The 18,399-nt window shown below is 42.7% G+C and overlaps 1 protein-coding gene across 2 annotated transcripts; it reads right to left on the bottom strand.

The window, feature by feature from the left end:
* Nucleotides 1-43: 43 nt before the first annotated feature.
* On the bottom strand, nucleotides 44-14,632 carry LOC114703940 (vomeronasal type-2 receptor 26-like). 2 transcript variants are annotated; one of them, XM_037202095.1, is made up of 6 exons: nucleotides 14,372-14,632; nucleotides 10,267-10,558; nucleotides 7,613-8,410; nucleotides 4,620-4,859; nucleotides 3,618-3,741; nucleotides 44-1,085 (listed from the first exon to the last, which is right to left on the bottom strand). In XM_037202095.1, exons 1-6 carry the CDS (start codon nucleotides 14,578-14,580, stop codon nucleotides 76-78), a joined length of 2,673 nt encoding a protein of 890 aa, XP_037057990.1. In that variant the 5' UTR covers nucleotides 14,581-14,632; the 3' UTR covers nucleotides 44-75. The 2 variants fall into 2 exon arrangements, with proteins under 2 accessions (XP_037057990.1, XP_037057991.1); XM_037202096.1 differs by having other exon boundaries at nucleotides 4,650-4,859.
* Between the last annotated feature and the right edge of the window lie 3,767 nt (nucleotides 14,633-18,399).

Below are 18,399 nucleotides of genomic sequence, written 5' to 3'. Positions count from 1 at the left end.
GTTAAAAGTATCTCACTTTAATCTTGATATGTCTTTTAAATAACTTTTGATCTACACAAAAACAGTGAGACAAAATCACAAGAGTGGTCCTGGTGACTTCCGAAAGGAATAGGTCATAAAGGTTTGTGGTGTGGATCTGGGGACACACCTTGTCTGGAGCATCTCACTCTGCCTCTCCTGCTGTGCCTGGTGGCCTTGCCTGAGCCAGGCAGCAGTGTTCCTCTCTGGTTTCAGCAAGATGATGTAGCACTTGGGGATGAAGATGCCACCCAGAAGGCCAGCAGTGGAAGCCAGGATGGAGAAGATCTCTACAGCCACAGTGGACTTGCCCCGAGCACTGTGATACAGGGGCAGGAAGGCTGTCCAGACACTGCAGAAGAGCAGCATACTGAAGGTCAGGAACTTAGTCTCATTGAAGACATCTGGCAGGCCCCTGGCCAGAAAGGCCACAGAGAAGGTACCCACTGCCAGGAAACCCAAGTAGCCCAGCACACAGAAGAAGATGGTGCCAGAACCCTCCTGGCACTGGATGACAATGTGCTGGGGCTCCGAGACCATATCCCTGTCTGGGAATGGTGGGGAGGTGGCCAGCCAGACCCCACAAAGAACAACCTGCATGAAGGAAGCAATAAGGACCACAGAGGTGGAAGCCCCAGGGCTCAGGCATACCCGGATCCTGTCCCCTGGCCTGGTGACCCTGAAGGCCAGGACCACTGTGAGAGTCTTGGCCAAAACAGAGGACACAGCCACCGTGAACACCACAGCAAAGGTGGTCTGTCGTAGGAGGCATGTCAAGACACTGGGTCGCCCAAGGAACAGCAAGGCACACAAGGCACAGAGGCAAAGAGAGAGCAGGAGTAAGTAGCTGAGACTTCTGTTGTTCGCCCTGACCACAGGGCTGTCTCTGTGCTTCAGGAACACTCCCAGAACTAGGACAGCCAGACCAGCCAGGAACAGTGCCACAAAAGCCAGCATGAATCCCAGAGGTTCCTCAAAGGCCAGGAAGATCTCTGTCCTGGGCAGGCAACGGTCTCTCATGTGGCTTGAGTACTGCTCCTTGGGGCACAGAAGACAGCTCTTCATGTCTATGGGAGACACACAGACACCATTTCTGCAACACTAAATGAACTACACCAGCTCTGAAGGAAGGTGTCCCAAGCACTAACTGCTCTTACAGCCTTTTTATCAAGTCATGTATTTATGATTTATTCCTGGTGACCAGGACTGGAATGGCTCGTATTAGAGGTAGAGGCACAGAGGGGAAAAGTGCACAGTCTATGTCTATTTTATGTGAGGAGTTTTGTTTCTGTCTTCAAACAGTGTCTCATGTAACTCAGGCTGGCCTTGAACTTGTTGAGTAGCAGAGGATGACCTTGAAATCCTAAGTCTTCTTCCATAACCTCTCAAGTGCTGTGATTATAGGCCTACACCACTATACCTAATTTATGTCAGTTTGTGTATAAGCAGGTTTGTGTGTGAACACAAGTATTTCAGTGGATGAACATGCATGTGGAAACCAGAGATGATCCGATATTGTTTCTCAGTCATTTCCCTCACCTTATTTTTCTAATCAAGCTTATATTTATATTTTGGTATGTGTATGTTTGCGTGGGCTCAAGTATGTCAAGGTGTGCAAGTGGAGGTCAGTACAGCTGGCAGGAATTTAGAGCTCACCTTCTTCCATGTGGGTTTCAGGAACTGAATTCAAGCTCCCAGGCTAGTCAAGGAGTGTGTTAACTGATGAGCCATTTCACCAGCCTCAAAAATGTACTATTTTCTTTTAAAGTTACTTGTTTTACTTTACCTGCTGAAGTTGTGGTCTGTACATTTTCATAGACTGCAGAAGATTTCATCATTTGCCCTGAAACTAGAGTTACAGATGGTGTGATCCAACACTCCTAACCACTGAGCCACCCTCTCAGCTTACTCTTCACTTTAGTTTTTGAGACAAGATCTCTCATTGAACCTGGACATCACTGAGTTGACTGCTCTGACCACCACTATCCTAAAGATCTTCCCTTCTGTCTCTGTCTCCTAAGTACTGGAAATACAGGAATGTGCTACCATACCTGGTCTCCTATGTGAGTTTTTAATGGGTCATTTCTTCCCAATAGTATCAGTAACTGATTATATTCACAAATGTTTTAGACTGAGCTGTGAAACCAAAATTTATATGAAGTCCTACCCCTCAGCATCTCTAAAGGGAACTGGATTTTGCCATAAGTAAAATGGAGATGATGTAATATGGGTTAAATGAGGTCACCAGGATAGATACTAATACCAACATGGCTGCTAACCTAATAAAAAGGGGGAGTTTTAGCTGGGTGTGGCTACACATGACTTTAATCTCAGCACTTGAGAGGCAGAGGCAGGTCGATTTCTATCAGTTCAGGGTCATATTGGTCAATATAGTGAGTTCTAAGCAAGCCAGGGCTGCATAATGAGGCATTGTTTCAAAGCCAAGCAACAAAAAGATAGATAGATAGATAGATAGATAGATAGATAGATAGATAGATAGATAGATAGACAGATAGATACATAGATAGATAGACAGATAGATACATAGGTAGGTAGACAGACAGACAGACAGATAGATGAGAGAGAGAGAGAGAGAGAGAGAGAGAGAGAGAGAGAGAGAGAGAGAGAGAGAGAGAGAGAGAAATTACCTCAAAATGAGAGCACACAGAAAGAGGATGACTCCACCAGGGCAAGAATAGGACTCAGACAAAATCAACCCTGATGAAAACTTGACTTTGCATTTTCAGCCTTCAGAATTATACAGGCATAAGTTCTATAGCTCAAACAGCCACTGTGAATATGGTGGTCAGTTGCCATTCAATCTCTAGGATGAATCCCACAAATACAGAAGAACAAATAAGTAACAAAAGGACAACCACCATGCAATTCCACTTCCAGGAGGTTTAAACAGTAACTGAAATCCACCAACATGCGCAAAAGCCAGGGTTGTGATTACAGGACCTTTGAAGCTTGTGGAGTAAGTAGCTTATGCCTGTTTCTTGACTGGATCCAAAGTATGTGTAGTGTTTGCTAGAGGAGAATTCACTATGCTGCCTAATTTTGTCTGTGTACTTCTCTATCTCAATAAAGCATTTACCTAAGAACAACTGTAAGACTATAGTTCTGGCTGGTGTTCCACATGAAAGCAAAGGCTTGCAACGTCAGTGGAGGGGTGTGGTGGATTGACCGAGGCTGGCCCCCATAGTCTCGTGTATTTGAATGTTTGGTTAGGAGTTGGTGATTGTTGGGGGTGGATTGGGAGGTGTAGCATTGTTGGATGTGAAATTTTGAAAGCTGAAATTCCCACACCAGGACCCATGTCTACCTCCCTGCCTTCCTGCTGCCTTTGGATCATAAGGAAAGCTCTCAGCTGGTGCTGGGACACCATGCCTGCCTGCCTGAGGCCATACTTCCTGCCATGATAGTGACATACTGAAACTCTAAGTACGCCCCTAGTTAAATGTTTTTCTTTTAGAAGCTGCCTTGGTCATGGTGTCTCTTCACAGCAGTAGAACAGTAACAAAGACAATGGAAAAATACAGGAGGCTCACAGTGCCCTCTTGACCCCCTCCCCAGATTCCAGCTCCACATGCCCTTACCTCTTTGGTCTGCAAACTGTCCCTCAGGGCAGGGACTGCAATCAAAACAGCAGTGTGGGGCTCCCAGCCTGGGCACTTGGCTGAACCCTGGAAGGCAGCTTTCACTGCAGACAGAGGTGGGAACCTAGTAACAGTGAGCATAGTGTCACCAGGGACTCTAGGAATACAGATGCTTGACCTCAGCCTGAGAACCAGAACAGAACAGTTGCCTCGCAGAACACTAGATGAAATGCCTTTCAGAAAACATATCTATCCCAGCAGATGTCAGATGGGAGATGTACCTTTGAGTGTAAACAAGGAAGGGCTACATCTGGCTTACTTAGCTAAGGGATTCAAAAACATACTAAACAGCTTGATGTGTTGTCTTTCCAGACTTTCTGGGGCTCCTATATCAACAACTAAAGGTATTAGGGCAGGACAGAGGGCTCGGTGGTTCAGAGTACAGGCTGCTCTTCCAGAGGAACAGGGTTCAATTCCCAGCACCCAGATAGCAGCTCACACTGTAACTCCAGTTCTAGAGGATCTGGTGCCCCCTACAGCCTCCACAAGCACGAGGCATGCACATACTACACAAATATACATGCTTGGAAAGCTCCATACATGTAAACAAAACTTGAAAAACAACAGTAAGTATTGGCAGACATTAAGAAGTGCTACAGGCTGGGCGGTGGTGGCACACACCTTTAATCCCAGGACTCGGGAGGCAGAGCCAGGCGGATCTCTGTGAGTTCGAGGCCAGCCTGGGCTACCAAGTGAGTTCCAGGAAAGTTGCAAAGCTACACAGAGAAACCCTGTCTCCAAAAACCAAAAAAAAAAAAGAAGAAGTGCTACAGTATGGTCAGGTCATTTTTGCTGGTGAATCAATATCATTCAGAGAAAGATCTGTTGTGAGGTAAATAGCATAGCCAGTTATAACTGACTGACCCATCCAGAGCTGCATCAACTCAATACACAAGTGGAGATGAGGAGCCCTGGACTTAGAACACATTAACACATTAGGACAAGACTTATCACTGCAGTCAGGCAACTCACTTGAAGATCCTCCTTCAAATGGACCATCATTTTGCTCCCCAAAGAGATCTGAGGATCTATCAAGCCCACATGAACCAAGTGAAATGCACCCTCAGGGGTCTTCTGCCCTTGGAAAATGTCAAATTTTGTCACCAAATCTCCATTGGCATCAAACATAATCTTGATTCCATCAGGAGTCTTGAAGTGCACCTTCCTGAGGGCAAGAAGCAGCTGAAGAAGGAAGAGAGACATTGTACACTGGCAAGGACCAGTTCAGAGTCTTGTCTAAAATGCAACATTCCATTCACCTCTGCAATGATACAGAGTCATTTCAACCTAGGACAGCACCCTTAGTTAAAAGGGAGATAAAAGACCTGTGAGAGTTTCAGAATAACAAATATGATTAGTTATAATTAATTAAAATTTCATAATACTTAATCAAGACAATTATTAATCCTAGCAGTGTGTGTGTGTGTGTGTGTGTGTGTGTGTACAGCTCATTCATATTGAGTAATCCAGAGAACAACTCTTAAGAATGTTCTCTCCTGCTGTCATGTGGGACACAGGAATCTAACTTATACTTGGGGACAAGTGCCTTTAACCACTAGGCCACCTCAACAGCCTTAAAATTAAACCCAAATACATGACAATGTGGTTCCTGCTCCAGAGTCTCATTTGGCTGTGCACTACTGTCCTCAGTCTTCCCATCACACTCAGTAGACTCCAAATCTAGCAAGCCTTCCATGGACTTCCCCAGCTCACCTAGACCACCCATTCACTCCAACCAGTCTCCCATTATTCATCAGTCCCACCCTTGATGCTCTTCTATTTGCCTCCATTCTAGGGTCTTGACTCATGCTGTCCCTGCCACCTGCAATGTAATCACTTCTACCCATGGTGAGACTTCTCATCCTCTTGTCTAGAACTCAGATAGTTCTTCATAAAAGGAATTTTCCAGCCCTTCACTTCTCTTCACTCATTCCTCACTCCGTCTACTTTAAATCTTCTTCATAGAGTATGCACACAGTTACCACCCCATTCATATCTGTTTTGTGCTGTGTAGTCCTGGTTGGCCTTGAATTCAGGATTCAATTATCTCAACCTCCTGTGTGCTAGCATAACAGGCATAGGCCACCAAGCCAGGCCTCATGTAATTTGTAATCTGTTACTCTCAGCCAAAAATCCTACAACCATCACTGTGCACCTGATTGAAAACCACATGTACATTCACCAGGCACACAGTAGAGATTAGGGTCATCTCAGTGAAGGTGATAAAAATATACCCTCTCGACGGGCGGTGGTGGCACACGCCTTTAATCCCAGCACTCGGGAGGCAGAGCCAGGAGGATCTCTGTGAGTTCGAGGCCAGCCTGGGCTACCAAGTGAATCCCAGGAAAGGCGCAAAGCTACACAGAGAAACCCTGTCTCGAAAAAACCACTATATATACATATATATATATATATATATATATATATATATATATATATATATATATATACCCCTCTCTGTGGTCACCACTCTCTTTAGTTACCTCACCAGTGAGCAACATTTCTTCCAAGGGCCTCCTTACATATCTGGGCCTATGCTACCCCGATTGTATTTGAGAAGACTGATAGATAGATAGATAGATAGATAGATAGATAGATAGATAATGATAGATACATAGATAGATGGATAGATAGGTAGATAATGATAGATAGATAGATAGATAGATAGATAGATAGATAGATAGATTGATAGATAGATAGACAGACAGATAGGCTGGTGCCAAGAATATCAACGTGCATTATATATGTATATGAACTTAATCGCTAATATTTTAAAACAGAACTTTGAGTTGGCTCAGGGATTAAAACATTTGAGGATTACACAGAGAAAAGCACAGTATTTCAGGGGTCAAGGGAAAGGATGGTGGTCTTATAACAGATATAAAAGAAAGAATTTAAACAAGGGGCTGAGGAATGAAATTTCCATAGAAAGATCAGATATTTATTATAGTAGATTAATAGAATAATACAGGAGAAGCTTGACATAACAGGTAGTAGGAAATAACTTCACTTATTTTAATTTAGTCAAACTTAAATAGAGACACACTGTCTAATTTTTCTGTAACCATAAGGTTTTATGATACCAATTCTAAGGGAAAAGATATTGAGTTAAAAGAATTGATTTTATCCTAATGTTAGATTTTAGTTCTCATGATATTTGCTGTTCGCTCCTTTTGTTTCTTTACTTTGATATGCTTTTGTAATCATGGAAGACTTTAGAAAATGTATGTACCCTGAAAAGACTTTGTAATCAATAATTAAAGTCTGTGAGGAAATTTAAAAAGAATTTGAGGATTACACCTCAAGTCCCCAGAACCTATCTAATTTTAGGTGGGTGTGGCAGCACATCTGTAATTACGTCCTCAGAAGGTGCAGACAGGAGGAGCCCAGAGAAAGCTGGCTAACAAGACCAGTCACACCAACAAGTTCTGGGTCTGAACAAGAGACCCTGCCCTAAAGAATAAGGTAGAAGAGTGATAGAAGGATGATGTACACATGAGTACACCCCCACCACATGGGCCTGCATGCCAATGCACATGACCCATAGACATGTACCACACACTCAAAAAAGGAGAAATGAATAAGTAGCATTTGGTATCTCTTTGAAATTCTGGTTTGTATCATGCCATACTGAAAATCAACAACTGTTTATCTAAGCTCAGTTTTAAGACACTAAATTAAATCTGTTTATTGTTATATGAAATTTTAATTTTATTGTATTTGCCAAAAAAGGCAATGCTACAAGGACTGGACTCATCTGAGATCACACACATAACAGGGAATCCTTGTCCATGTTCCTTCTAAGATTCCTCTTAGATACAAGTATGAGGAATCCTTGCTTAAGCATACAGTCAGCTTTTCTGTAGCATAGTCAGATTCAATGTCCTCTTCCCCAACCATCCCTGAATCACTCACTCAACACATACCTCTCTCACCTGCCATGGCTGGAAGTCCTGAGAGTCTGTAACTTTCCCATGCTGGTGCCCATGGGTTATCATGTCTTGCAGGGCATGAGCAATGCTGTAGACAGCTGTGTAAGCAACATCGATTTTACTCACTTCTGGGAGAGCATACTGCTGGTTTTTCAGACTCTCATTCCCTGAGCACAACTGGATAGCATCTGTCATTGTGCTGCTCTGGTGGGGCCATGTACAATCAAAGGTGAACTCCCAGAACTTCTTTATAAACATGTCTTCTGGGGTCTGGCTGGGCCGCAGGTGAGCAAGGAACTCAGGGAAGCCAATTGCCCTGCTGCTGTGATACAGAAGGCCAAATGTGCTGTGCAATACCTGGGTAATGCCTGGAATGTTTAGTGCCAGTGCCATGTGCAGAGTGTCCTTGCTGACCCAGACCTGGCCTGAGACAGGGACATCCAGTAAGCCATACAGGATGAGCTGGAAATTTGCATTGCTTAGGAAAACCAGAACAACCCTGGCTGTGGATTTTTGCATCTTCTGGACAATCTCTTCAATCTTCCCCAAGGACTCATGAGAAGGAACATGGAGGGTGTACTCAATGCACACACCAGCTTGGCTCAGCTCCTGAGTGGCCAGAGAGCTGGCCTGCTGCCCAAAATCATCATCATGGGCCAGAATGATCACCCAGGACCACTGAAATTGAATTATCAGCTGGGTCACTGCAAGAGAGGATGTGAGGTCACTAGTCAGGGTCCGCAGGAAAGATGGGAACTGGATCTTGTCACTGAGGATGGGTAATGAGGACCCATAACTGACCTGTCAAGGAAGAGCCAGGATAGAAGAGTAAATGGGATCTGGACTTAGGCATGGGCTGATGATCTGGTTTAAATGTGGGAAGGAGAGGGATGGAGACATGGTTCAGCAGTTTAGAGTCCTTGTTGTTCTTACAAAGGACCCATTTCAATTCCCAACACATACCTCAGGTTGTTCACATCTGCCCATAACTCCAGCTCCAGGAAATCTGATGCCCTCTTCTGGCTTCCTCCAGAATCCATGTCAAAGACTCCAACATATACACATACTCATATATTTATATTAAATTTTGAAACATAAATAATTTTCAGAGAAGGGCTTGAGCATCCTGATTTGAGAATTGTGCTGATTCTACAAGCAGCGTTGTGCCCCTCACTGTCTGATCATCCCTGACCCAGCCCTGTGTCTTCTGGAATGAAGCCCAGAACCATAGCTTTACATTCTCTCCTCTCAGCATCTGTCCTTCATCTGGCCTCTAGTATTTCATCCCTGTACCTCAGCTAGGATTGGCCTGAATGTCTGGTTTGCGCATAGCTATTAGGTTGTTAAAATTTAAATTCATGTGGTGTGTGTGTGTGTGTGTGTGTGTGTGTGTGTATGTGTGTGCGCGCGCGCGTGCGCGAGTGCACGTGATGGTGCATATGTAAGGATCACACCAAATTTTTGGAGGTTGTCTTGTGGTAGGAATGATGTGGTGTTGTACCTTTGGGCTTGAGGGGAATGTCTTTCTGTAGGAGGATGTAAAATTTTCTCAAGTCAACTGTGGTACTCATCCCAAGATAAAAGTCACTGAATTGTTTGCCTTAAATGGAGAAATTACCCTTAAATCACCTCTTAAACCTATGAACTGAAGAGATGATTGTCATATATGACCAACCTTGTGGGAATGACACTGATGGCTGGGTTACCGGGAACATCCAGGGGGTAGATGGGAGCAAGTGGCATGAGCTCAATTGCCTAGACTCAAATTCCAAACACCTACAGCTAGAAGGGCTTACTGATAAATCCGTGTGTGTGTTTGTGTGTGTGTGTGTGTGTGTTCATTTCTCTGTGAGCTGGAAAGATATCTCCTCAGGTAAAGGTGTTTGCCAGCAAGCCTGAAAATCTGAGCTTAATCTCCTAAATCAACATAGTACAAGAAAAGAACTGACACCTTAAAAATGTCTTCTGACCTCCACAAGGACACCATTGCACTGGTACTAAGTGCACACACACACACACACACACACACACACACACACATACACACACATTTTATTATAAATAAGGGTTGAAAGGATGATACAGTGGATAACAGTACTTGGTGCTCTTTCAGAAGATCTGAGTTCAAAATCCATATCCCTTGTGACAGATAAAAAACATCAGTAATTTCAGTTCTAGGGAATCCAATGCCTTGTTCTGAACGTCCAAGGGCAACCAGGCACACATGTAATATATATTTGTATAGATACATATATGCACAGATATATATGTGTGTATGTGTGTGATATGTATGATACACATACGATATATTGTATATGTGATATACGTGAAATATATGTGTGTGCTTATATATACATATATACTTCACATATTTATTATATATTTGAATGCAAAATACATTTACACATTAATAAAAATTGTAAAAATATATTTTTAAATAAAAAAAGGAAATTTTCCACTTACTTCATCATTGAGAGGGATGATAGTTCTCTCTAAAAACTAAACATGTAGGAGAACCATGTTGGACATGGAGAATATTTGCAGGGAGACTGGCTCCCAGCACAGCTGCTCACTACTGTGACCATCACCATCGTTTTCACTATCATCATTAAAGGATTGCACTACATTCAGGAAGGAACTAGGCTTGAGCAACTCACCTGGGGAAACTTGTACAGTCCCAGAAGTCTGGCCATGGAGACAGACAGGGATGACCGCGTGTCCCCAACCAATGCAGCCTGAGGAGACCCATGCTGGCATGTGTAGTTGGGGATGGGCTCCTCCTGCCTCGTGAGAAAGCTCATTGTCTCATGGAGGGCTCCATGCACTGTGTCCCCAGAGTTTCGAATAGAGAAGCCCAGGGTCACATTGGGCAACAAGTGAGCACTCCTATTAATCTCCTCGATGGCAAAGACGAAACTCTGGGCCACCCGGTAGCCCCAGTTGGAAACTCTGAGGGAAAGAGAAGCCCACATTCATCATTCATGATGGGGTAAATGGAACAAGAATAAACAAAATGACTCAAGGGATACATGTAAAACCTACATCTCCACAAATACTTGTACACAGATGTGCAGAGGCACACAATTCAGAATACATAAAGGGAAGCCAGGGGGAATGTGGAGACAGTAATCAGAGGGGCAGTTTCAGAAGAGAGGAGGGATAAGTGAAGATGTAATAAACAATCTGAGTGTAATGACATCATGTTGGGAGCCAATTATCGCTGTTTGTTATGGCAAGGGTTCACTCAGACCATAGAAAGAAGAACCAGAGGCATCTTAAAAATGAATTTACCCTTTGGTGGCTGCAGGAGGGTTCAGCCTCAAAGGACTGAAGCACTTTCCCTTCACCGAGGGCATTTTTATTTTCTGTCTATTTACACTTTAGCCAGTTAATTTCCGTACCTTCAAAGCAACCTGAAAGGAGCTCCCAAATATAAAATTCCAACTGCAAATTCCTTGATTTCTCAGGTACCACAGTGTTCTGGGTTTTCTGAACCAAGTTTTGCATAGGCCTTTGATCTTTGGGAGCCTCCCAGACAAGATTCACATAGGGCAATAAGAGAAACAGAAGGTGTTGGTTAAACAAAGGGTGGATTAGGGCTAGGTGCTACTCTCCAGAGACAGGCCAAGAGTAGCTCAGCAGGAAAGCAGCCACAACTTAATCCCAGCACTCAGGAGACAGAGGCAGGTGGATCTTCCTGAGTTAGAGACTAGCATGGATTACATAGCCAGACCCAGGAACCAGCGCTGCATACAGAATCTCTCTGTCATGAAAACAAAGTAAAAACCTATTGCATTGTATAGTTGGTTACAACTTATAGCAACTAACATCTATTTCAGAAGTACTGAATCCAAGAGCCAGAAGACAGGGAGAAGAGATATGAAATACTGTCTTTAGGGCATGACTCAGACATTGCAGACATGTGAGCATGTCAACAGCCAAGCATGCATTAGAAAATTCCTTGTGTGGCCCTACTCTCCCCTGCTGAGCTACTGTCAACTAATGTATTTTGAGGAATAGACATTCATTGCCTTCAGTCATGTAAGGAACAGGTGAATCCACCAAGCTTCAGTGGACAGTTCCAAACTGGCAATTGGTTAAAATCAGTAGGTCACAAAACAAAATAGCATGAATGTGGGAAAGTGACCTCTGAGAAGGAGAAGGGAATTTCAAGTGTGGAAGGAAGAGAAGAGAGTCTGGGGAAATGAGAATAAACAAAATGAACTATATAAATGCATGTAACCATCAAAGAACAGAAATCCACCTGCCTCTGCCTCTTGAGTAGTAAGACAATTAGCAAGCACCACCACATCCACCTGATGCTGTTATATTTTAATTTATTTTTAAACATAACATCAAGAGTAGATTTGTTATTGTTTTGAGGCCAAGACTTCATATCACCCAGTGTAACCTCACATTCACTATATAACTTAGAATGATATTGAACTCCTTTTACATGTATATGTGTAGTATGCACATATGGATAAGAGAGAAGTTGACTTCTTGTATCATCTTCAAACATGCTCTGCACATCTCTCTCTCTCTCTCTCTCTCTCTCTCTCTCTCTCTCTCTCTCTCTCTCTCTGTGTGTGTGTGTGTGTGTGTGTGTGTGTGTGTGTGTGTGTGTGGCAGAGTTGGTATTGTATTGTGTGCATGGTGCATCCCTGTGGAGGGTAAAGGCTGATGGAATGTCAGGATATCTTTCTCAATTGCTTCTCCACCTTTTAAAGAACATTATTCTGTTTTCTGTGTATATGTGTCTGCAGACCAAAACATGCTACAACACATAGAGGTCAGGAAACAACTTTGTGAATCCATTCTCTTCTTCCAGCTTTATGTGGGTTTCAGGCAGGGTTCAGGTCATCCATAAGACTTGCATGCCAAGCACTTTACCCCACAAGGCATCCCAAGGGCCCCTCTTAACTTCCTTTTTTGAGACAGGTTAATTCACTGAACCTGGACTTCATCCATTCAGATAGGCTGGCCAGCCAGTGACCTTTGGAATCTGCCTGCCTCACGGTTCCTAACCAGGGTTACAGATGCTCAACATGCAAGGCTTTCACATGGATGCTAGAAATTCAAACTCAGCTCTTCAGGCTTGCACAGCAGACAGGACACCAACACAGGAATTTCCTCATCCCCAAAGACCTTCAATTTTAGATTCTCCTGTCTCCACTCCCACATTAGATTTTAAATGTTCACATCACCAAAAAATAAGTATGCAAAGTGATGTGTTTCTGGTGGGTTGATTAAATATTCTATATTGTATACATTCATTAAAATATATCTTTATACCCAATACATACATACAATTATTACCTGATGGCTTAAAAAGCAACATGGGATCCAGGTATGATGGTACACACTTGTGATTCCAGCACTCAGGTTGTGGAGGCAGCAAAATAGTGAGTTTTAGGCTAGCATCACCTACACAAATAGACCCTCTCTCAAAAAAGAAAAAATACTCAAGGACAAGTCATTGTGATCACTGTGTTGGTGGCTCATGCTTGTAATCCTGTGTTTGAAGGGCTAGTTTAAACAACACAAGGAGTTCCAGACTAGTTGGAACACAAACTAGGATACTGCCTCAAAAAAAAGTAACAAAAATGATGATAAGTGTGAAAAACCAATAGTGAAAATCTCTTGCATTTCTAGCTGATTACAAAATGATGGTAGTTACTGTAGAAAATACTGGGATTTTTTTTGTTTTTTATTTTGGTGTTTTTTTGGTTTCAGTTTGGTTGTTTTGCTATGTTTTAGGGTGGTTGGTTGTTTTTGGAAGGGGGTTTGTCTTTTTTTGGGGGGGGTTTCGAGACAGGGTTTCTCTGTGTTATTTTGGTGCCTCTCCTGAATCTCCTCTGTAGACCAGGCTGGGCTCGAACTCACAGAGATTTGCCTGGCTCTGGCGAACAAGTGCTGGAATTAACATTGCTGCCAAGCTAGAAAATACTCTGAACTCTTTTTCACTCCAGTCTCATTATGCACCCCAATCTTGGCTAAAACTAATAATGTTCCTGCCTCAGTTTCCTGAGGGCTAGGAGTGCAGCCATATGCCTTATGCTCAGTCATTGCAGCAACAAAAAACCAATAAAGCTAAACACAAACATTTAAAAGCCAAATAATATCCCAAATGCTTGTTTTAAAAATTACTGCATGCAACATTATCTTGAGAAAACTGGGACAAAAATATCCTAAAGTGGGACTGTGGATGACTAAGTTCATAAGTTTTATCCTGAGCACCTAAGGAATTGAGTTGGTGATATGGTCCAATCATCTCAACACTCAGAAGGTGGAGGCAGGAGGATCAGAAATTTAAGGTCATCTTCCACTACCTATTGAATTGAAGGCTTACGAGACTTAAAAAGATATAACAAGCAAAAGGAATATAGCACAGAGGAATCAGGGAGGCTGACAAATAATGTAAATGTATTACTTACACACTAACCCATTCAGCAAACACACCTACCTAGACACCACTTTAGGAACCAAGGATATACAAAAGAATCAAGAAATGCCCCCTGGCTGGTAGAGCACATACATTAAAGACAGTACATGAGCAGCCTATATTTCAGTCTGGTATAAACAAGAAAGACAGACAGAAGTGATGTTAAAGGAGAGCACCAGAGATACTGCATGTAAACACAGAGAAAACTGGTGGCTATCTAGCTGGGACATGAGAATCAACCCTTATCCAAGGCTACAAACAAGCTTGTAAAGCTGCTTCAGGATTTCAGAGATTCCTAGCCTATATCCAGCTCTTACCTTGAAACCAGAAGCCCAGATGGTGGGGCAGTGAAGTCAGACAGGATACCAATAGAGAGGTCAAAGATGGAGAAACTGGCCCCCACTATTACATCTCCAGGACGATCAAAGCGAGGCCTCTGACTCGGCAACAGCCAGGCTCTTGGTGCAGAAAAGGCAGACCCAGAGAGACAGCAAAACAGAACAGGAAGGAGAGTACACAGCCACATGCCTGCTGGGTGCCAGACAGCCAGTGACAGGACAGCCCCACATGGGGCAGTGGCTAGCAGTGAAGGAGTCTTTTATCTGAGAGACTGCCCTTGATCAAGGACCAGGCTAAGACCACACTGGAAACTCAAGGCTTGCATGCTTTTGGGAAATATTGATAAGGAGGTGGTGAAGGTGGGTGGCCACTAAATCCCAGAACCATTAAAAGTTTGATCCCCTTCTCCTGAGGCTTCATGGCCTCTCTGCATCGAAGTCCATAGCTCTGGGCATCATCTGCAGACTACAGGAAGGGCGACAACAGGTCTGACTGTCTCCTGGGGGACTTGCAAGTTTAGAATCAGCTGTGCTCAGGGCACTGTTTTGTAGCAAGACCCAGGTCTGTACAAGAAGCAAATACCTGAGTAGCTAAAATAAAATATTTCTTTCACACTCTATGTTCTGAGTGATCTTTGCTATTCTTTAAGGAATTTTTAGAGTGGTTTATCATGAATAATTTGGACATACAAACAACCAATCAGTAGAAAACAACAAATATCCATGTCTTTGTAGAGTCGTGAGAAATCCTCCCAAGCAACTGAGCCATTCTTCTGTCATTTGAAAACAGATCCCAACGCTACCACAGTAGTTTTCAGGTTAAAATCACTTGATACACAAACCTGATCACCTGTGTGTGATCCTAAGAACCCACATGGAGGTAGGAGAGGACCAACTCTACAAAGTTGTCCTCTGACTCCACTCACAAGCCATGGTACACACACACACACTACGCACACACACACACTTTACACCTACAAAAAATATACATTCAAGTAACAGAACAAATTTTAAACTCTGTTACTCCAACAGATAAGTATAATTTTCTCACATAATCATAATTGCCACAGTGAAGCCTAAAATGAAGCCAAATCGATGGCTCATCAACTTAGCAAGTAAAGGCAGCCTGACGACCCTCATTAAATGTGCAGGTTGTAGGTGATGAGAGAAAAGAACATACTTCTCAAACTTATCCTCTGACCTCCACATAACGCTTTGGCACTGCATGTCCAAAAACATAGATGGGAACATGCACACACAAATCTATCAATCAATAAATGTATACAATTAAAAACAGATCAATGAAAACCAGCAATACTCCAGGTCACTGATATTTCAGCCTATGCTTATTGAACTTTCACTTTCAATGTTAGATCTTTTCTTAAATATCAGGATATAATGGAAGTTCACACTCTGTAAATGACACAAAATTCTTTATTAATACAAGCTTTATTGAGACATTATTCACATACTGTACAGTTTATACATTTACATTATGCAACTTTATTTTATTTTTTCCTCTTTTATTAAAATTTTTTTATTCATTCCACATACCAACAACAGATCCTCCCTCATCTCCCCTCCCACTCCCTCATAGCGTTCCCCAACAGCCCAATCCACAGCCCCTCATCTGAAAAGGTATGATCTTCCATGGGGAGTCTGGTACATTCAACTGAGGCTGGTCCAAGCCTCTCCTCTTGGATCAAGGCTGTGCAATTGTCCCACCATAGGCAATTGACTCCAAACAGCCAGTTCATGCACCAGGGATAGATGCTATTCCCACTGTCAGGGGCCCCTCAAACAGGCCAAACTACACAACTTCCCATCCAGAGAGCTCAGTTCAGTCCCATACAGACCATGCACATCTGTCAGTCAAAAGTTCACAAGTTCCCACTAGCTTGGTTCATTTGTACCTGTAAGTTTCCCCATCATGATCTTGACGCACCTTGCTCATAGAATCCTTCATCTCTTTCTTACACTGGAATTCAGAGCTTGTCCTGGTGCTTGGCCATAGCTCTCTGCATCTGTTTTCATCAGTTACTGGATGAAGGCTCTATGATGACAGAGTATTCACCAATATAATCACCTGGGTAGGCCAGCTCAGGCACCCCCTCCACCACTTCTAGTAGTATAAGCTGGTGTCATCCCTGTGGATTCCTGGGAATTTCCCTAGCAGAAGGTTTCTCCTATACCACTTATGGCTCCCTCTATCAAGAAATCTCCTTCTTTGCTCTCACACTCTGCCCATGTTCCAGCTCAACGATTCCATTCCCCCATGCTCACACCCACCACCTCCTACACTCCATTGCTCCCTCTCACCCCCAGTTTACTCAGGAGATCTCATCTATTTCCCATTCTCAGGGCATTCCATGATCCCTCTTAGGGTCCTCCTTGTTACCTACCTTCTCTGGAGCTGTGGATTGTAGCCTGGTTATCCTTTGCTTTACTTCTAGTATCCACTTATGAGTGACTACATACCATTTTTGTCTTTTTGAGTCTGGGTTACCTCACTCAGGATGATATTTTCTTTTTCCATCCATTTGCCTGCAAATGTCATGATGTCTTTGGTGTTTTGCCATTGAGTAATAATCCATTATGTAAATGTGCCACATTTTCTTTATCCATTCTTTGGTTGAGGGGCATCTAGGTTTTATCCAGGTTCTGGCTACTACAAATAATGCTGCTATGAACATACTTGAGCAAGTGTCCTTGTGGTATGATGGAGCATTCCTTGGGTAGAGTGGTAGAGCTGGTCTTGAGGTAGATTGAGTCCCAATTGCCTGAGGAATTGCCATACTGATTTCCAAAGTGGCTGTACAAGTTGGAACTCCCACCAACAATGGAGGAGTGTTCCCCTTGTTCCAAATCCTCTCCAACATAAGCTGTCTTCAGTGTTTTTGATCTTAGCCATTCTGACAAGTGTAAGATAGTATCTCAGAGTCGTTTAGATTTGCATTTCCCTGATGACTAAGTATGTTGAGCAATTCCTTAAATTGCTTTCAATCATTTGAGATTCTTCTGTTGAGAATGATGTTCAGTTCTGTATCCCATTTTTTAACTGAATTGTTTGTTATTTTGATGTCTAGTTACTTGAGTTGTTTATATATTTTGGAGATCAGCCCTCTATCAGATGTGGGATTGGTGAAGATCTTTTCCTTTTCTGTAGGCTGTCATTTTGTCTTATTGACCTGTCTATTACCTTACAGAAGCTTCTCAGTTTCAGAAAGTCCCATTTATTAATTGTTGCTCTCAGTGTCTGAGCTACTGGTGTTATATTTAGAAAGTGGTCTCCTGTGCCAATGCCTTCAAGGCTACATCCCACTTTCTCTTCTGTCGGGTTCAGTGTAACTGAATTTATATTGAGGTTTTTGATCCACTTGGACTTAAGTTTTATGCATGCTGATATATGCAGATCTATTGGCAATCTTCTACACGTTGACATCCAGTTATGCCAGCACCATTTGTTGAAGATGCTTTCTTTTTTCTATTGTAAAGTTTTGGCTTCTTTGTTGAAAATCAGGTGTTCATAGGTATGCAGATTAATATCAGAGTATTCAATTAGATTCCATTGGTCCACATGTCAATTTTTATGCCAATACCAAGCTGTTTTTATTAATATGGCTCTATAGTAGAGCTTGAGGTCAGGGATGGTGATACCTCCAGAGGTGGCTTTATTGTATAGGATTATTTTGACTATACTGGGTTTTTTGTTTTTCCATATGAAGTTGAGTATTGTTCTTTCTGGGTCTGTGAAGAATTGTGTTGGGATTTTGATGGGGATTGCACTGAATCTGTGGGTTGTTTTTTGTAAGATTGTCATTTTTCTTTTTTTTTTTTCTTTTTTCATTTTTCTTATGTTGATTGTACCTTTCCATAAGAATTGGAGAACTGTAGCTAGAGTTTTCCTGCCTTGCCCACAGTCAGGACAAATCTCTGTCACCCGCCAGTCCCACAGCCGCTCAGACCCAACCAAGTAAACACAGAGACTTATATTGCTTACAAACTGT

Source organism: Peromyscus leucopus, chromosome 1, assembly GCF_004664715.2.
Source record: "Peromyscus leucopus breed LL Stock chromosome 1, UCI_PerLeu_2.1, whole genome shotgun sequence".
Classification (NCBI taxonomy): domain Eukaryota; kingdom Metazoa; phylum Chordata; class Mammalia; order Rodentia; family Cricetidae; genus Peromyscus; species Peromyscus leucopus.
This window is presented reverse-complemented; position numbering and strand designations above follow the sequence as displayed.

Bases quoted from the DNA above. Each gene is read 5' to 3' on its own strand.
- LOC114703940 (XM_037202095.1), bottom strand. From the start codon at position 14,580: ATGTGGCTGTGTACTCTCCTTCCTGTTCTGTTTTGCTGTCTCTCTGGG. The intron at 4,860-7,612 runs GTGAGAGAGGTA...TTCCTTCTTCAG, and splicing joins AGGACTTCCAGCCATGGCAG to CTGCTTCTTGCCCTCAGGAA. The intron at 1,086-3,617 runs GTAAGGGCATGT...TGTCTCCCATAG, and splicing joins ACAGTTTGCAGACCAAAGAG to ACATGAAGAGCTGTCTTCTG.